This window comes from Coniosporium apollinis (assembly GCF_000281105.1).
Source record: "Coniosporium apollinis CBS 100218 chromosome Unknown supercont1.37, whole genome shotgun sequence".
In the NCBI taxonomy this organism is placed as follows: Eukaryota; Fungi; Ascomycota; class Dothideomycetes; genus Coniosporium; species Coniosporium apollinis.
Window position 1 is genome coordinate 9,475 of NW_006913299.1, and position 18,945 is coordinate 28,419.

General features: G+C 51.8%; 9 protein-coding genes across 9 annotated transcripts; 4 read left to right on the forward strand and 5 right to left on the reverse strand.

Annotated features, from left to right (window-relative positions):
• Positions 1-2,441: 2,441 nt before the first annotated feature.
• W97_06983 (uncharacterized protein) lies at positions 2,442-3,692 on the reverse strand (the record flags this gene model as incomplete). Its single annotated transcript, XM_007784856.1, has 3 exons — positions 2,442-3,452; positions 3,508-3,618; positions 3,684-3,692. The coding sequence occupies 3 exons, from the start codon at positions 3,690-3,692 to the stop codon at positions 2,442-2,444; spliced, it is 1,131 nt and encodes a 376-aa protein (XP_007783046.1).
• A 1,736-nt stretch (positions 3,693-5,428) lies between these two features.
• W97_06984 (uncharacterized protein) lies at positions 5,429-7,203 on the forward strand (the record flags this gene model as incomplete). The annotated part of the gene is made up of 2 exons (XM_007784857.1): positions 5,429-5,570; positions 5,996-7,203. 2 exons carry the CDS (start codon positions 5,429-5,431, stop codon positions 7,201-7,203), a joined length of 1,350 nt encoding a protein of 449 aa, XP_007783047.1.
• A 260-nt stretch (positions 7,204-7,463) lies between these two features.
• Positions 7,464-8,425, reverse strand: W97_06985 (uncharacterized protein; the record flags this gene model as incomplete). The annotated part of the gene is made up of 2 exons (XM_007784858.1): positions 7,464-8,206; positions 8,257-8,425. 2 exons carry the CDS (start codon positions 8,423-8,425, stop codon positions 7,464-7,466), a joined length of 912 nt encoding a protein of 303 aa, XP_007783048.1.
• A 595-nt stretch (positions 8,426-9,020) lies between these two features.
• On the forward strand, positions 9,021-9,553 carry W97_06986 (uncharacterized protein; the record flags this gene model as incomplete). Its single annotated transcript, XM_007784859.1, has 2 exons — positions 9,021-9,260; positions 9,329-9,553. 2 exons carry the CDS (start codon positions 9,021-9,023, stop codon positions 9,551-9,553), a joined length of 465 nt encoding a protein of 154 aa, XP_007783049.1.
• A 656-nt stretch (positions 9,554-10,209) lies between these two features.
• On the reverse strand, positions 10,210-11,799 carry W97_06987 (pyruvate dehydrogenase kinase; the record flags this gene model as incomplete). The annotated part of the gene is made up of 6 exons (XM_007784860.1): positions 10,210-10,273; positions 10,332-10,998; positions 11,065-11,219; positions 11,268-11,401; positions 11,466-11,614; positions 11,685-11,799. 6 exons carry the CDS (start codon positions 11,797-11,799, stop codon positions 10,210-10,212), a joined length of 1,284 nt encoding a protein of 427 aa, XP_007783050.1.
• A 1,463-nt stretch (positions 11,800-13,262) lies between these two features.
• On the forward strand, positions 13,263-13,981 carry W97_06988 (40S ribosomal protein S8; the record flags this gene model as incomplete). Its single annotated transcript, XM_007784861.1, has 3 exons — positions 13,263-13,267; positions 13,323-13,391; positions 13,450-13,981. 3 exons carry the CDS (start codon positions 13,263-13,265, stop codon positions 13,979-13,981), a joined length of 606 nt encoding a protein of 201 aa, XP_007783051.1.
• Positions 13,982-14,360: 379 nt separating this feature from the next.
• W97_06989 (uncharacterized protein) lies at positions 14,361-15,934 on the reverse strand (the record flags this gene model as incomplete). The annotated part of the gene is made up of 2 exons (XM_007784862.1): positions 14,361-15,754; positions 15,859-15,934. The coding sequence occupies 2 exons, from the start codon at positions 15,932-15,934 to the stop codon at positions 14,361-14,363; spliced, it is 1,470 nt and encodes a 489-aa protein (XP_007783052.1).
• Positions 15,935-16,525: 591 nt separating this feature from the next.
• Positions 16,526-17,625, forward strand: W97_06990 (uncharacterized protein; the record flags this gene model as incomplete). Its single annotated transcript, XM_007784863.1, has 4 exons — positions 16,526-16,652; positions 16,708-16,712; positions 16,768-16,869; positions 16,948-17,625. The coding sequence occupies 4 exons, from the start codon at positions 16,526-16,528 to the stop codon at positions 17,623-17,625; spliced, it is 912 nt and encodes a 303-aa protein (XP_007783053.1).
• A 415-nt stretch (positions 17,626-18,040) lies between these two features.
• Positions 18,041-18,826, reverse strand: W97_06991 (uncharacterized protein; the record flags this gene model as incomplete). The annotated part of the gene is made up of 3 exons (XM_007784864.1): positions 18,041-18,479; positions 18,558-18,729; positions 18,784-18,826. 3 exons carry the CDS (start codon positions 18,824-18,826, stop codon positions 18,041-18,043), a joined length of 654 nt encoding a protein of 217 aa, XP_007783054.1.
• Positions 18,827-18,945: the final 119 nt, after the last annotated feature.

Sequence of the window (18,945 nt, forward strand, 5' to 3'; positions counted from 1 at the left end):
AACCTTTATACACTATAGATTCTTTTAATAGACTATATTTATCTTATAGTTAAATAGAATGTATAGAGATTTACTTATAGAAGAATCTAAGTATAGAGTACTCTTAGCTTACTTTTAATAAAACTCTAGTATTAATCAAGCTAGTAGCCTACTTTAAGCTTATATATAGTGCTTATAGATTATAGAATTAATCTATAGTTTTATATTTTAGATTAGATTAGATCTACTCCTATAAAAAGGAAGGTCTAAAAACTACTTTTACTAAAAATACTACTTCTCCTTAAATAGTAGAGATATAAGGCTGAAAATTTAGTTTAATATACTTAATATATATGTTTAAAAGTCTTAGGACTGCTTTTTTTAATTTCGCCTTAGTAAGCTTTTAGTCTAAGTTTTAATTTTAAGCTACCCTTATTTTATCTATTTAACTCTCTATAGCCTTTACTATCATAAAGTTATAAAAAATTCCAAATTGTATATTTTATAGCTCTAATATTTCTTAGTAATATAAAATTTAATTAAACTTTATTAAGCTTAGTAAGCGGATTTATAGCGAATATAAAAATGGCGAGCAGACTTTTCTTACTCTCTTTTCCCTTATATCTCACGTAATATTAGCCGGGAATTTATAAAAAAAACAGTATTATATAGCTTAGCAAGTAGGCTCTAGGCCCGTGATTAAATAATAATAAACTACGTAAGCATAGTAGTACTATATAGAGAAAACCTCTTTTCTCGAGCTGATTTTTACTAAGTCTTACTTTATAATACATAGTGGAAAATTCTATTTTATGAAGTATATTAATAGAGAAAGAGAATAACTCTTACATATATTGTATAGGAAATTAGAGGGGGTTTAAGAGAGAGGATATCTTTTATTCTTAATAAGAAAATAGGTAGTTAAGAAGGAGAATTTCTCTTAGAAAGAAAAATATCTATTTTTACTTGAGTAAGATAAGTTAATAAATATAACTAGACTAGAATATAAAATAGCTATTATACTATAAATAAAGCTAGAAACTAAACTAGAAAGTAGACTTTAAATTAAGCTAAAAGCTAAACTAATAACTATACTCTAAACTAAGCTAGAAACTAGACTAGAAATAAAGCTAGAAACTAAGCTAAGAAGTAACCTAAATATAAGCTAGACTAGATATAGAGCTAACTTATTATATAGAAAGTATTATAGAGTTTAATTAGATTCAAAACTAAAAGTAAGCTAAATAGTAGCTGAAGAAATAAACGAAAGAAGTAATTAAGAGTTAAACTAAAGATTATATAATAGAGAAACTAGATTCTAAATAGAAAAAAAGAAAGACTATTATATATATAATAAAAATATATATAGAATAGAGAGAACTAGAGAGAGGTTAAGAGAAGAAATATTACTTATATTTAAGGGAAAGAAAGATAGAAATATATAATATAACACTATACTAATAAAAATCTAAATATACTAAGCTTTCTTTATTAATATTCTAAACTATTTTAGTTTAAAATAAGTATATCTAGTTATCTTATAATATTAATCTAGCTTTATATTATAGTTTAGACTTAGTGTTTTTTAGTATTTAGGTCTTTAGTTATTCTAGAATTATATAACTAAATTATAAAATCTACTTATAGAGTTTTCTTGTTATTTTCTTTACTATATCTTCTAATCTTATATAATATCTTATATATTACTCTAATAAATTAAGTTCTAGTATTAAGCCTTTCTATATTATAACACTTTTTTATATTTTATACTATTCTCTGTTTCTTAATTATAAGTACTATTTTATAGCAACTCTCTATTATATTATTTATTAAAGTAATTCTATTATAATTCTACTTATTATACTAGTCAAATTAGACTTAAAGCTTTTTCTAAAAAATTTAAGCTACTAATTAAGTATTCTAAGCTATACTAAGCTAATAGACTTAGATAATTTAGATAGTTTAGATAGTTTAGCTATTCTAGATCTTTATATAATTATAGAGTATTCTAAATAGCTCTAAGTATATAAATTCTTTTTCTAATAAAATTACTTAGCTAAAGCTATTTTTTGTAATAAGCACTTAAAGATATTAATAAAAAAAGAGAAAAGGAATTTAAATTACTTACTAAGTAGCCTACTAACTGAAGTAGTTTTAAGAAAATATAAAGATTCTTTTTCCTTTCTATCTTTTCTTTTCTACTCTATAAGCGCTTAGGAAAAACAGCTTTAACTAAGCAGCTAAAAGATTTAGTAATATTACATGCTTTAGTTACTAGTAGCCGCGATTCGCGGCTCTTATTGCATGCGTTACGCGAGTTCCAAAGTGTCTTCTAGTATATAGTCAACTGCGTTAGTGCACTAGCTGCTAATATAGTGCTGCGAAGCATATTTAAAGCTAGTTTCCCCTTCTAATCATTGTGAGAAGAACTATCTGAGGGCTAGGCTCTACCTGGGTAGTGCTTATAGTCCTAAACTCTTCTCTATATCATCCCACCTTCCACTTCGCAGTGGATCCAGCCTCTGAAGCTCTCGAAGCCAGTGCCGCATCTCTGTAGTCGTGCAAGCTTTATTCCCCGCATCGACCTCACGGTAGACCGCTGCGTACTGTAGCAGAGCTTGATAGACCCATTTGCAGTCCTGGTAATCGTCAAGCATCTCTTTGACCCTGGCCAATTCGCGCTCGTAATATCCACAGCGATCGTGATTTGTGAGGTCCAGCACGATGGCCGCATGCCGAGGACATTCTGGGGAGAGTGTACTCATCAAGGATTGGTGATAGAACCACATCGATTGGTTCTCTGGGTCAATGAGTCCCTGCTGCGTCAGGTCAAACTCGGCGTCAAGCATCTTGCGTCTTGCGGCGGCATCTGCTTGTCGTTCATCCAGTAGGCGAGGGATCAGCTTGCTTCGGTTGTGCCATGCCGAGAAGTTACCTAGGTCGCTGTTGATCATTTTTGTTGTATAGATGAATTCTGTCTCCACCATGCTGGTCTGTCTGCTAGTATCAGACGAGTCTGCGTGACCGTCCGAAGGTGAGTGGAGTTCAAGCTGGGCCACCACAAGCCGTCGGTAGTTCCATCCGTGAAAGTTTCGTTTGTCGCGATTGAGCATCTTGCCTACGAGACTTAGCTCATCCTGCCATAGCCGCCGCACTGTGATAGCAGGCAAATGACTCGTCGACTGCTCCAGCAACCATATCCTATGGTTCCATATCCAGTAGCACTTGGGAAAGGCGACGAGCAGAGGAACGAGGAATCCAAGGTCGCTAGTGATAAGGTCAAGCACCGACTGCTGGCTCGCAGAAAGTGCAGTTGATACGGACTGTGACTGCGCAGAAGCCGCAGGCGGGTTTTTGAAATGATGCTGCAATATCAGACGGCGGTGGTTCCAGACCGTGTAGTCCTCTGGGTTCCTCTTCAAGAGTTTTGACGTCAGGGCCAGCACCTCGATCGTGAAATGCCTCTCGGCAATCTATCACAGCATTGTTAGGCAAGTAGTGGAAAGCGTCCGAGCAGGGCGACTACACATTTTTGTTGACTTGCGCCACCAGGTCTACGTACTCCTCTATCTTTTCGAGCTCTTTCTGGCGCGCCTGCCCCGTCCTGGCCTCGGTAGGCGCAATCCTTGGAACGCCGTGCTGTTCCCATGTCAGTCACATCACTGCCGTCGCAGCATGCTGCGCGACAGGAGTCGGCCACTCACGCTTGCCATAACAATGGCGACTGGTGCTGGCAAATCGCGCTTGAAGGACGTGGTTGATGTTTACGTTTCTCGGCCGCTTGGCTGATGCGGTTGGTGTCTTAAGCTCTACCCCTTGATCCTCTCTCACAACAACCTGGCACGCCTGGACACCAGACTGAATGCCGATATTGCTACTTTACTAACCACAGCAGCGTTTGAGAAGAGCAGCCTTTCGATCCGCAGATTGCAGGCCGTCGAAAATCCCTACCTGGACGGCTGCCTGCTCCCCTTTGCCGCCGACATCTCTGAGCACATTACTACCGTTACGCTCACGATCGCTTCTCGTATCAAGACTTTCTTGGTCCAGGCCTCCTAAACCGTCTCAGCATCCTTCATTGAACGCCGCTTTTGTTGTCGTCAGTACTGTCAATCTCAGTCTACACCTCGTTCTCACATCTCATTAGGGGCTGCTTTACAGCTTCCGTTCTGCTTCCTCACTGGAGCAGCTGCTTAAGCCAGCCATCGGTCGCCTTAGACCACCCCACCGAAAGCCCAGAATACCCACACCACTGCTCGCCATGGACCTCATCGCGAGAAAGATCAGACAGCGTGACTACGGCCTGCTGACGCCGCCGAGCTCTCCGCTTACACCGCTCGGATTCTTCGATCGAACCCCGGCGAACGACTACATCATGGTCTCTACTCCGCCTGTGTCGCCACGGAAGGCGACGCGTCCTCAAACGCCGGGCGAAGCGGGATTCGGCGGGCAGCATCTGCTTGGACCTGACAGTCCACCGTTGAAAGAAGATGAAGTCTTCCTGGAAGTACCAAGCCTTCAATTGTCGCCAGCGCGTCCATTACCGCTAAAACATCGTCGCTGTTGGTCTGAGACTACTAACACACACACCAAGCCTTTGCCAGCTTCCACCGAGATATCTGCCGAGCGATGGTTCGGGTTTGCACGCTCCGCTTCGCTTACAATCTCGGCTTTCACGATCCAAGAGATGGATCGGAGCGACGACGAAGACGATCTATCCATCGATGCAACTTCGACTGGCTCCCACGATTCTACTAGCCTAGCTCAACCGATACACGGAAACGTGCCCGTCCAGTTGCCGAACGCTTCATGGCCTCGACTGGATGGCACAGAGGACTTTCCCATCTCAACGCCCGGAGGGCGAGAAGCAGAGTCGCTTGAAAACGCTGCCACGCCTGATCTCAGCTCAGACGCGGATAGTGATGTTGATAGCGAGGTGACCGCTTTCGATCGAACACCAAGAACCCCTAGTCCGCCTGGACGTGCTGATCGCCACCTGTACTCGGCCAGTCTTACCTTGCCAGCTAATTCAGTCATTCCCGAGCCATTGTTACGATGTCCCGATACCCCAACTCCGCTCACTCAGGCCAGTCCCGCCAAAGGAGCGTTTCCGTTTCCCCCCCAAAGCCGCAGCGCCGGCTCGCTTTCTGCCCTTCGCGGTCGCTCTTCTGGTTCACCCTTGCGCCCAAGTCAACGATTATTGCAAGGCCGCCAGTCCCCCATACGAAGGCACTCGAGCCAGACCCCGGATCGTTTCATCCCTGTTCGGAGACCTCCGAATAATTCTTCGGATAGTTTCCGCTTAAGCACTCCGGTTGAAATGCTTACCGAGAACGAGCGTCGACATCGCCATCGCCATTCTGGGCCGGACCCATTCAGCCATCGACTGAGAGCTGGGGTTGGACTCGGTGAGGGACAACGTTCACTCTACACCCCTCACCAGCAGTCCATGAGCAGAGGGACCGGCGGTACAGTTGGACTTCGTCACGGCACCTTCAACAGCTCCAATCGCCAGGTCAGCGCCGGCGCTGTCTGGGGTGCCGGAGGAAGTGCCGCTGCCACCGGCATCACAGCTGTCCCAGATGGCCGGGGTAATCTATTAGGAAGTGGCACCAATGCACCACTGTACACTGCGCTCTTTCTATCAGAGCCCGAGCCTGCGTTGGAGGCCCGAGCACATGAACGGCGTTTGGCTTTGGCGCTCGATGTAGACCAAGCCGGCACAGTTCTTGGCAGTCTTCGTGAACCTGAATCTCCGGCGTCGTCGTCGTGCTCGAATCAATCAAGCTGCAATTCAAATCCTCGATGCAGTACCGAGACCGCTTGGAGCAACAACAAGTGGACCCAGGACACTTTTGATCGGCGTTTGTGACAGTGGGTCATGAGTGTGCTTTCTCTGTGCTAAATCAAGTATAGGGCCGAACAATACGCGGAAAGCGACGAAGCCCGTCCCAATCATACCTTTCAGATACGTTCAAAGCCTCGTTCATTGCTCCTAGCTAACTTATCTGCACAGTTCTTGATGCGCCAGCACTTCGAGATGACTACTACTGCTCTTTGTTGGCTTACTCGCCTTCCGTCAAATGTCTGGCCGTTGGACTGAGCGACCACGTCTATCTCTGGTCAGAACATCGCGGTGTCGACACCCCCGACAGTCTCAATGCACCCTACACTGCTCATGTCACATCACTAGCGTTCTCGTCAACTCAAGGCGGCCGGGCAATCCTTGCAACCGGCCGTGCTGATGGACGCATCACTCTTTGGAGTCCCTTCGACGAAGGACCACGCTTCGACTCTGAGCAGCCGCATCCTGTATCATGCGTCTCTTTCCGGCCTGCTGTCGTTAAGCGGCCGTCACTACGGGATCCTTATGTTACAGTCGAGACCGAAGAGCTTTTGGTAGGCGACGAAGCTGGCCATATCTATGTCTACTCTATCGAATGGCCCTCGTCAAATGACCGCGATCTGTTCGCCTGGCATGGCGCAATGACTCTTCTTGCGCGTATGACCGCACACAGTCAACAGATCTGTGGGATCGCCTGGTCGCGAGACGGCTCCCTCTTCGCTACGGGCGGAAACGACAACATCTGCTTGCTTTTCGAAATGAAGGCAGTCACTTCTCCGGTCCCAGCTCCTGGCCGCGTCCTTGCCATCGACGCGAGCCACGCCAAGCACGAGTTCGTACTTAGTGCCGCAATCAAAGCACTCGCTTTCAGCCCTCACCACCCTTCCCTCCTAGCCCTCGGCGGCGGCAGCAACGATCGGCATATCCACTTCTACCACGCCGGCTCAGCAGCACCGCTGGCGAGCATCAACTGTTTCGCTCAGGTGACGTCCCTCGTGTGGTCGAACACCAGGAACGAGGTTTGCGCGACCTTCGGTTTCGCCCAGCCAGAGCACCCGTACCGCATCGCCGTCTTTGCTTGGCCGAGCTGCCAACAGGTCGTAGCGATCCCGTGGGCCGAGGGCGGGCGAGCTCTATGGAGCATTCCGTATCCTGGCGGACCGGAGACGGGTAGGAGTAGGGGCGAAGGTGGAACCTGGTGCCGGCGCACCGAGCAGGAGGGCTGCATTGTTGTCGCGACCAGTGAGAGCAGTATCAAGTTTCATGAGGTGTGGAGTGAGGACAGGAGGATTAAGGGTGGGCTCGGCTCGCTGGGTGGGAGCAACATTCTGGAGAGCTTGGAAGGTCTTGACCGAGATGAAGGGTTGGCTATTAGGTAGCTTGGGTAGTTTGTGTGAGTTGTGGCCTGCCGCTTGGTGCTATTGTGGTCAGGGAGACCATCCGATAGGTAGCGTTTCCTAAGCTGTCATGCTTTCTTTCGTTCACTAGACCTACTAAACTTGGAAGTGCTAACGCCCGTGCTGAGACCAGCGAAGAATCCAAGATGTTCCTGCCGTATCTACCCAGGTAGGTGTGTGGAGTCCCGCAGTAGGCGTTCAGAAATCTTCATGTATTCATCGACCGTTTTCACGTCACATGCTCATGCTTCTATGTTGCCTCTCAACCAGGCCACACACCCAAGCACAAAGACCAGCACCATCGCATCCGCCACAATTGTCGAGTAAATGACGCTGTACCTCCCCACCACTCGCACATACCCACCATACGGCTCCGGTAACGCCCTACTGATAGTCCCCAACAACCCACTAGCAGGCAACTGGCCCCTCTCTAGAAAATATCTCGAGGACTGCAACACCACCTCAGCCGTAGCAAACAGCCAAAACAACCTCGGTCCCACAACGTCCGTGGCCCCATCCACAGTCTGACTCCTGCTGAACTTCGAGCCCGTGAAGCTCGAAAACAAAGCGACATAGAGACCGAGCACGAGCGAGAAGACCGCATGGACTACTCGCCAAATCGCTGCTGAGCTCGTCGCCGGCGGCTGCGTCTGCTCGCTCTGTCCGCCCAAGGCGCCAAACATGTCGGCGAGACCGGGCGGCAGGCCGCCGTCGCCGGGCGCCCCGCCGCTGCCGCCCAGGATCTGCTGCATCATGCGGAGCATCGGGTCCTCTGCGCCGGCGTTTGCGGTCGCGGAGCCATTGTTCGGCTGTGGGAACGCGGCGCCGAAGGGGTTGAAGTCCGGCGGCGGTTGTGGTGTAAGTGCGCGAGAGGTGGGCGTGTAGAAGTGCTGGCTTATGTCTACTTCGTCTGGATCGTCGTGGGCGGAGGGTGCGGGTCTGGGTTTGGGCTGTGGGGTGGTGGATGCGGGTTGTGATTGCGATGCTATAGGCTTGTTAGCGACAGGCCTGACAGTGAGGGAAGGACAAGTGTACGGAAATCGTCGGCTGGGGGAGGGCGTCCGCTTAGAGAGGTGATCGCTTGCAGGCGCGCCGAACCTCCGGCTTGGATCTTTGCGTTGCGGCGCTCGCGGCGGAGCCGGGCTTGTCGCTGGCCTGGCGTCTCTTCTGCAGCAGAAGCGGGCGAGTCGGAAGGGGAATCCATGAAGGGCGCGTAGGGGGATGCGTCCGGTGGGGGTGTTGAGGGGTTTGGTAGGGTATGTTGGACAAACGGTGCCCTTCTGCTTTGGAAGGGAAACTGTGAATACGAGTATGGGTTTCTGAGCAGATCATGGGGGTGTGACGTTGGCAGTTGACGGAGACTTCCGCTAGGTCGAGGTTCTTCAGGTTGACCAATCGGTATCTTACCAGTCGCAGAAGGATTCAGATAAGATCCCTCACATTTTTTTTTCAATATTGGGGCCATGTTTCGAAGTAATTGCGCGCCTCTGTCAAGGCAGGCAAAGCAACCAGAATAGCCTGAGCATACTACACTCCGGCTGAAGCCATGCTGGCCAGGAACTTGCCGGCCCGTTGTGTGACACGAGCTCTGTGGGGGCGGGAGATCCCCGCCTGAAGACCGTGAGATGTGATGTGTACCTTTCGCAGCTTGTCCTCCACTTTCTTACTCAAGTACTACTGTCGAGCCTTCTCGTTGTCACAGCACTTTTCAGCACCTGTCAGCACTCTTCTTAGAGCAGAATCACGCCCACAAAACCCGCCTGGTCGTACTTCAAGAGTCGTGTTTCAGGCACTCCATCATGGCATCCTACACACCCCTTCAACAAGACCGCCAGGCCCGAAACAAAGCCACCCACAAAGCACCTGCGGCAGGCAGCTCCAAGACTACGGCCAACCCCGCTCAGCAACCATCGAACACCTACACCGATGCCCAGTTGCACGCTGACGAGACCTTCGAAGAGCGCGAGCGGCGTCACAATGCCGCCAGGACACTTGAGAGCAACGAGATGCTCATCTGGTTGAGTATGAGCAGGAATGAGGTTCGGATAGCACCAATGAACACCGCATGAAAGCATAGCGGCGTGGTTAATCTTTGCTGGTGCCGCAGTCTGTGCCACAGATACGCCTCTACTACGAAAGAGTGCTCGCGGGCTTCGATCCTGATGCTGACGATGGAGACAAGGCAGGGGATGAGGTGAGGGAGAAGAGTGGCAGGAGAAGCCTGGGGAAGGAAAGGGAGGGTGGAAGTTCGCCTGGGAAGGGGAGGAGAGTGAAAGCCGCGACCGGGAGTGGAAGCAAGAAGAAGAGGAATACGGGCAGCGGGGCGGCTTAACGGAACGAGAGCACAATATCATTACAAGGGCGTGATGCTGGGACTGTAGATGCTTGGATCAATGACGGAGAACTTGTGGAGCCCATGCTTGGTGCATCTCGATTTCTCCGGTCTTCTTGAGCAGAGAGCATTACTATACCCAGCATAGTTAGCATGAACCAGAGAACTTGCCTCGCGGCAGCACTTCTTCTTGGTAACACCCACTAGGTCTTAGTATCACGAGCGTGTAGATGTGTAGCAATGTAACATGTATTCCTACCCAAACGATAACTATCCGCGCCAGACAGCAGGCATGCACAGAGCCTCCACATGCATGCTCTACGCGCGAACCACAACACGTACAGTGAACGACAGGCCCAAAAAGCCCCAGAAACTTTAGGAGACTCAAAGTCTCATAATCCTTCTTCCATCCCAACGTCTCTCCACCACGCGCCCTTCCCCGCATCAGGCGCGTTGAGCATCGACTCCGCATCGCCGACCTGCCGGCGCTCACTGACCTCTCTAGTAATCTTTGCACTTAGTTTCAGACGCATGGCTTTAGACGCCATGGTCACACCCTGCATATACCTGCCCGTCAATCCTTGGGGTGCCACCGCTGATCCGAAGTTGCTGTTCATTGCGGGCTGCTGCCAGTCACCCCTCATGACTGGTGATTGCTATTGCAGGGGCTCGGAGGAGGAGGAGAGGCGGTTGAGATGGAGGTAGACATCGGTGCCGTATCTTTGTAGATTCTTAGGTCAGCGTGCTTCTGATACTGTCTTGAATGACAAGAGCTTACCCCTCCATGCTAATCAGCTTTAGGTCGCCGCCGAAGTATCGGGCGTAGAGTCTACTAATAGGCAAGCCGTATCCGAACCCAGCCATGGGCGCCTTGAAATCGCTCTTGTTGAAGTCTGGATCCAAGCTCGGCGTCTGATCTACGGTCGTGTACATGTACGTCCAGACCAGTGGAATGGCACTACGCGGGATTCCTCCTCCTTCGTCGGTTATTTTGATTGTAATATCCTCCTTACCCTCAGCTACAATAACTTTCGTTACCGGAAACTCCTCCTTGTCTTGTCCATGCGTCTCCACCACGGCACGCAGAGAATTCTTCAACGTCTCGAAGAGCATGTGACTCAGATGTCCGGGAACATACATGAAGTTGATATCTGGGTTGCACACCAGTTGCACTTTTGGGGCGTCAAAGAGTCCATAGTGGTCTTCACAGACGAAGCGCGCATTCTCGATGGCTTCCTTCGCCAGATCGTGCACATTGGTCTTTGTGCAGATTATGCCGACGTAGTTGGGGTCGGAATGTTGCTTTTGGTCGGTCAGTGCGATGTGTTGGCCGATCAGCATCCGGATGCCGATGCGGGACATGTAGAAGCGGTCAAGAAAGGATTGGATGTTGTGGTCGATCTGCATGCGCTGGCGCTTGCGCTTCCATTCGAGAATTCCCTGTGCTGTAATTCATGACTGATTAGCAGCATACCTCAAGGCTAGGCTCTCTAGCCCATGGAGACCCGTACCGACTGTGGTAACAACACTATCGTGCCGGCGCTTGATCTTATCAAGCGTCTCCCGAAACTGGTTGTTATACTGGCTCAGCTCCGGCGGCCAGCCCTGGCCATCGTCCGCAGCCACATAGTACCGCCGAGCCGAACCTGCTTTCCGCTCGCCGTTACTGTTTCCATTGCCGTTGGTGGTGGAGCCCCCAGGTGCTGACTTGTACTGGCCCTGTTTGACGCTTGGGTTGTGCGTTGTCTGGCTAAGTATCCTCGAATCCTTTCCTGCTTTCTTAGCCGGGCGTAGCAGTCTATCTCTAACTTCTTTTGAAAGCGAAGGCCGTTCAAGAGTGGTCAATTCCTAGCGATATCCGTAAGACTTGTATACTCAATGCTGAATGCGCCGCCAGCACTTGTTCACGAACCTCGAATGACTGAGCGTACCAGTCCGTCACTCTCTGTATAGATGGCATCTCATTGAGCCCGTCGGGTAGTTCACTGAGTTCTTGCACACGGTGGGCTAACCGGATGGGAAGCTCTTCGGAGAGGAATTGGGAGGCGCGGAAAAGGGTTCCTAGTAGCAATTGACATTAGACCCGGTCTCAAGACTCATCGGGTGCGTAAGTTGGTGCATGCGATCGTACCGGTGGAGGGCTTCTCCCCGAACTGCACCATCTGCCTCAAGCTTACGCCAGTTGCTGGGAACTTGGAGTAATGCTTGATGGTCTCCATCAGCTTGTCCGTCCTCTTCCACGACATGTTGGCGATCGACCTAGGGCCACGCGGCCCTCTGCTCCGGTATCAATGCTGCTGTTGAGGCGACAGAAAGATGCAGCGTGACCGTATCCAAAATGCGGGTATCGTGAGCTGGATGCTCCCCGCGAATGACGTTGTGCCGAGGCTACTGAGACGTGCGCGTGCAGCGAGTGTTTAGCGGGTTCTTGCGACGCTGAAGACAGACGCCGCTGCTGCGAAGGAACAACTGAGTAGCAAGAGGATTGGGGGACCGTCCGATGTTGTGTAAAGCATCTGGCGGTGGGGCCCGTCGTGGGGTCTCTCGGTAGCGGGCAGGAGTCATATCTGGGGGTTCGTGGAGCTTTCCACCCTTCCACTCAGCCGAATCCGGCGCAGCAGACAGCCGTGACAGCTGGTGCCCGCCAACCACGGCAAGGCGTCCCTCTCCCGAGGCGCGCCGCTGAATCGAGCAACCTTAACTCGCCCTTTCACGTGGGGCTGGAGGGTTGTTGCCGGAGTTGCGCTCCTGCTGACTTTTCTTCAGAAAGAGCTGTTCTGACACCAATGTCGCAGTCCGCTCCTCACCCCGCCTCCAGCGCCATGAGCTGGTATCCAGGTCCAGCGTCCTGTCACCCTGCCTGTGCGCGCCGCCGTACGGAGCACCGCAAGGCCCAACTGCGGCAGGTCCGGCCACTTCTTAAGGTACCGACTGATGTGGACTGCATTCCTGTGGCAATTCCAACATGTTCGCTGTCAACTGATGGCATGCGGCTTCTCGAGCGCTCGTGCCATTGAAAGCTCACAAGTGGAGGCCTGATAGAAGTCTATACTATTCTGTACGGGAAAGGTGCAGATCTTGCTCTTGGTTGCTTTTCCTTGACTGCCGGAATAACAGTTGTGTTGAGATTACTAGATATTGAGGAATCCAAGATGAAGATTGCAGACCTGCTCATCCCATATTCCAGAGGGTACCCTGCGACATCACGTGATAGACTCTCTCGTGCGCCAAGGCGCTAACGTCAGAAGCGAGCAGTCCCACACACGGGGGGCAGAGAAAGTCGAGCTCGCGACGACAACCGCGACAACCGCAACGCCAAAAACTCCAACACCCACACGCACGCTGCGCCGCTGAAGAAGAGGAAACAAAGGTACGGCCAATCTCGAGAGTACAACAACATCAAAACAACAGCCGGAGCCCTGAAGGCTGTCACATGGGGGACGGACCTGAGCATGTTTCGCCAACTCTGAAGGACGACCGCAACGGCCAGAGCGAGGCATTGCACTGTGCTGTCAAGCGCATCTGCCCTGTTTCGAGTGCTCGGGCTAGACGTAGCAGAAGAGACTCTCCACCGAGCGAAATAGCAGCCAGTGCCACGTCCAGCCAGCCCCATGTCGCATGCCTGCTGGCCGCTGTTCTTCTCTGCCATTGCGTGATCTGTAGCATGGGCTAACATATTCGAAAGCAGTAATCCTACTCTACCGCAGCCATGGGGTACTCATCAGCTCCACACTCCACTCGTTACAAACATCTGCTAACACCTCGCCAGTATCTCTCGTGACTCCCGTCACAAGCGCGCGGCCACCGGAGCCAAGCGAGCATACTACCGCAAGAAGAGGTATGCATAAACCGAAACGCATCTGCCCACCACATGTCTGACATGCTGGGAACCACAGAGCTTTCGAGAAGGGTCGTCAGCCCGCCAACACCCGCATCGGCGCCAAGCGCATCCATCTCGTCCGCACCCGCGGCGGCAACCGCAAGTTCCGCGCGCTCCGTCTCGACTCGGGCAACTTTTCATGGGGCTCTGAGGGCGTCGCCAGGAAAACCCGTGTCATCGGTGTCAGCTTTCACCCGTCGAACAATGAACTCGTCCGCACGAACACCCTCACCAAGGCCGCCGTCGTTCAGATCGACGCTGCGCCGTTCAGGCAGTGGTATGAAGCACACTATGGTCAGAATTTGGGGCGGAGGAGGCAGCAGAAGGCTGCTGACACCGCTGAGGAGAAGAAGAGCAAGAGCGTGGAGAAGAAGCAGGCCGCTCGTGTCGCTGCTTCTGGCAAGGTAGAGCTTGCGCTCGAGAGGCAGTTTGAGGCTGGTCGTCTGTACGCCGTTGTGGCATCGAGACCAGGTCAGAGCGGGCGCTGCGATGGGTACATCTTGGAGGGCGAGGAACTGGCCTTCTACTCTCGTGCTATCAGGAAGTAGGGTGCGGGTTGAGCGTGTTCTTGTGCGGTCTCGGATAGGTCATGAAGGGGTCTGGGGTACTTCATCTGCATAGCCCTCTGAGTGTTGCATAATGCTCGACACGTTCAGGTCATTTCGTTTAAAGTCCAAAAATGGTAACGCTACCTGCTAGATTGAGTAGTTTGGGGCCATTCATTGGCGCTCTGAACAAGAAAGCTACGGGATGTGCAAACACATGTCCTGCATATACAAAATGGTACAAGTGACATTATGCTACAACAGACCCATGAGTTAGCCGTTTCGGCCATGTGAAGCTACGGCATTGGCTTATGAACACCAAGTAAATCAATACGCTCGATGAAGACTGTCTTCGTGCTCCGACAAAACATTGCCAGCGTGCCTAGCGCAGCTGCACACCCAGTCTCCCCACCAATAGTTCTCTGACCCTCTCGTGCAATGTGTTCGCCTCCTCGTTCGTTAGCGTTCTCTCTAGGGATCTATAGTTGATCCTATAGCACAAGCTTTTTCTCCCCGTCTTTGGATGGGTGAACGAGTCGATGAGCCGAACATCCTCGACGCTATCGCCGGCTGCCTCTCGAACAAGCTCCATGATGTCGTTTTCGTGCACGGCGGTGGACGATGAGGCTGGAAGGAGGCCACCTGCTGCCGAAGGCGCGGTGGGCGATGAGTTCCGAGCGGGCGGCGTGGACGAAGCAGGTAGCCAGAATGCCACGTCCTTGGGACAGGCGGGATATTTGCTGTATGGCACGAATCTCGCCAGGCCCGGATCCTTGCCTTTCTCGAAACTTGCCGGTGCGGCGAACTGACCTAGGAACCTCTCGTCCCGGCTCCAGAAGAGCCGGATATCAGGGATATTGAACAACAGCATAGCAATCCTCTCCAGTCCGAGTCCAAAAGCCCAGCCGAGACGGTTCGGCACGCCGGCGTTGTTGAGGATGGATTGCTTAACTACGCCGCAGCCTAGCACCTCGAGCCAGTCGCCCTGCCAGAACACTTCGAGTTCCCAAGAGGGTGAAGTGAAGGGGAAGTAGGCCTCTACCCAGCGGACTTTGAGAGGCTCTTCCGTGATACTGTCCGGAGAGACCACGGCGCCGGAGGTGGCAGCAGCGGCGCGAGCGGCGCTGAAGATAGCCACGACGACATCCTCCAGGGAGCGCTTGAGGTGGGTCGCTATTGCTTCGACTTCGCCGGCGGAATGGAACTCGGTTTGGAGGGGATTCCTTTCTGGGTGGATAGTCGGATTCGGATCTTCAACAGCGACGCCGTGGGCAGGGATCGCAGCCACATCAGCCCAGATGGCCTCGGTCAAGCTGGGATAGGGGGAGAAGTTTGACCGGTCCCACGTTTTGGCGCCTTCCATCTGGTGAAAGACAGGGTAGTGGCTCCTGTCGATGGCATCGCGGCGGTAGACGTCCGCGCTGATGAGGTAGCCGGATGACTGGTTGGCGCGAAAGGTGTCGGCTTGATGGGCGGAGGTGTGAGTGCGGAGAACTGTGGACTGGTTAATGTAGTAGGTGTCGGTCCGACTGCGGCCGGGATGGTCTGGCGGGAAGTCTAGCGAGTCGAAGTTTTGGTGGGTGGTAACGATGGGGAAGAGATCGTTGTGGTACTTGTAGTCGGGAAAGCGGGATTCGATGAGTTGCCGTGTGATGGAGATTGGGTGGTTGGGTTGGAGATGCAAACGGCGAGAGACTGCTGATAGAATGGAAGGGGGTGTGTTCATCCATTCGTCAGGTCTGTAAGTCCTGCCCTCGACGGAGAGACCTGGAGGGGCTGCAGGTAGAGCAGTCAGTGTCTGTCGAGGCCGGTCCACGCGTATACAACGGAGTTACGTCACGTGCACGAGAGAGAAAGGGGGCGCCCCGTTGCTCGTGTACTGCTTTGCCTTCGTGACGCCCTCAATCCACTCAACAGAGTGTACTGCGACTTGGCCGAATAGCAGATCACAGCCATCAGGCGCAGGTGAGGCCAGGACCTGCCCCATCCAGTATGCAAGGATTTCACCAACGCCAGACCGACACGTAACGGAATTATGGCAACAAGGATTTGTTCACTGTTACAAGGACTCCGAGAAAGTAGCGCAGATGGACAATATTGCGGATACGTGACACGGAAGGAAAGGGGTAATCCTGCTTACCCGCTGAAGAAGAGTCGCGGCATTGGGCTGGCGACAGCCACTGTTGCCGTCGTTGGCGCAATCGCAGGCTCTTGGCTCTGGCGAGGATTGAGCACCTCGTACAGGTCCAGGAACGAGGTGTCTGCGCTATAACAAGCATCCTCTATTGCATGCTTTCCACATATAATGAGTATCAAAGTCACGGGTTTGAACATCGATGCAGGCAAAATGTTCGGCCGAGAGCCGGCGCAAACGGGAGCTCTGACGAGAGTTTTCCAGTGCCAGCGTTTCTCCAGCGCCGCGCCGAAACACCCGCCATGCTGAGCAAACCCCGGAGCTCTGAGGTATCTTCCAGCTGCAATTGTCCCTCCAGCTGCTATTCTTATTCCCTATCTGCTATCGTGTAGCCCGATGATGTGTTGCATATCATGTCCACATCTGCGAAACAACTCAGAAAGGACAAAGATGTCCAAAAGGGCCATGTCCGCTATCCCTTCTGGTTCGGCGGCTCAGCATCGTGTTTCGCAGCCTGCATAACCCACCCACTGGACTTAGGTGAGCGCGCATACTGCACTAGCACTCCGAGGCCATGCGCTGATTATTCATCCAGTCAAGGTACGAATTACGACGTAGCCGTAGCGGTACCTTCTTACAGCTCACACCATCAAAGGTTCGGCTCCAGACGCAGCAACATGCCAGGCCACGACGGAATATGGTGCAGATGTTCCTCCACATAGCAAAGGAGCATGGCATACTCGGACTGTACAAAGGCGTACGTTCTTCTGGTCGCACTTTGCTGCGATCCTATGCGCTTTCTGGCAGCCCCGAACTAACCTCACGACTAAACCAGCTCTCGGCCTCCCTGCTCCGCCAGTTGACCTACTCCACAACCCGCTTCGGCGTCTACGAGGAGCTGAAGGGAGTCTTCTCTTCCGCTAAGCAGCAGCCCTCCTTCCCAACCCTCGTCGCCATGGCCAGCACATCCGGCTTCCTCGGCGGCGTAGCTGGCAACCCTGCCGATGTTCTCAACGTCCGCATGCAACACGACGCCGCCCTTGACCCGAGAGACCGGCGAAACTATAAGCACGCCATTGATGGCTTGACGAGGATGGTCAGGGAGGAGGGCTGGAAAAGCTTGTGGAGGGGCGTCTGGCCAAACAGCATGCGCGCCGTGCTGATGACCGCCTCGCAATTGGCCTCGTACGATACCTTCAAGGCTCAATTGCTAGCCCACACCTCTCTCACCGACAATCTCACTACGCATTTTACCGCCTCCTTCCTTGCCGGCTTCGTCGCCACGACTGTCTGCTCCCCTGTAGATGTGATAAAGACGCGCGTTATGAGCGCGCATGAGAACAAAAGTTTGGCGAGGTTGCTGGCGGATATCTACCGCCTGGAAGGCTTTGGATGGATGTTCAGAGGCTGGGTCCCCAGCTTTATTCGGTTGGGGCCGCACACTATTGTAACGTTCTTATTCTTGGAACAGCACAAGAAGATCTATAGAAGCCTGCGAGGGCATGACCAGTAAACTGATCTCGGCTCGGAGTGTTCTTTCTGTAGTATTATGGCTCAGGGCGGGCGTTGCCGGATCTTTCGGCCATAGCATCTTGGCCAACATGGCGCGTGCATCTACACGGCGTTGGACACAAGACTATTTTTTCTGTACACGTCTCGGACTTCCACGGTCTGAAGACTTCACACTGTGGAAGAATACATATTTTGATGCAGAACCGTTGAGTGGTGAAATATATTGACATCGAGGCGTCTTCGAGTAAGCGTACCAACTTACTAGAGCTATTTGTGCACAATGCGTGAGCTGTGAGCCCGCGAAATTGATACATATACAGAGTCGTACATGATATACCAAACCAAACAACATCCTGGATTCGCGCCTTTGGCTATGCAGATACTGTACAGCGGCCCCATACCGGCCTTTATCTCACTCAAGCGGTAGCCAACCCAAGACCCCTCCTTGCCTGCGCAAGCGCCTCGGCCTCCCTCTTCCTCTTCGCATTGACCCCCCTGCTCATCTCACTATCTCGAGCACTCCGTTCCCTCTGCTCTTTCAGCTCCCGTAATGCCTCTTGGTCCTCTTCTGTCGGCCCTAGTTCCACTGCCTTCGTCGCCTTGAGCAGCTCGTGTAATATCTCTGAATCCCGTTTGTTCTTCATGTCGATCGTGACTACTCTGTCCGCCGCCCCAGAGGATGTGACGGTAGAGTCTGCGGGTGTGGTGGAGTCGACCTCAGGGGAGGGTTCAGCGGCGGAACCGAAGTGGATTGTGAGGGTTGCTGGGCCGGATTGGTCGGTGGTACGGGATACAGTCATGGGGACTGCTGGATTGTGGTATTTTAATCGGGGAAGGTGGTGCCGCCAGAACTTGCTAGAGGGGGATGCTCCGTCAGTACCTGTCCGTACAGTGTCGTGAGGATTGATATAAGCTTTCGCCATTGCAACGCACCGAGGCCCCATGTTTCCGCCATTGATCTTGCTGGCAAACTCTAGATGTATTCGTTGCACATCTTTGGGTAGCAATGCCGCACCAGGTCCTACTCGTATCGCGAGAAGCTGCAGGAGGTGAGCTGGAGGCGCCTCGGGGGGTGATCGGTGGAGACTCGACGGTGATTTACCTTCTACAGAGGGCGGACAGTCAGTGATTTGGCGCGCATAACATCAACCAGGTATACTCACTGTTTTCAGCTTTCGCATCCGCTGCAGTATGCTCACCATCTTGGCGTAAGCTTTGCAATGCGCTCGACTCCTCAAGCGCACGCTTTCGAATGGATCTCGACGCCCTTGGATTCGTGACACGCTGCCGTGATCTGCTTTCTTTACAGCAGGGCGTGCTA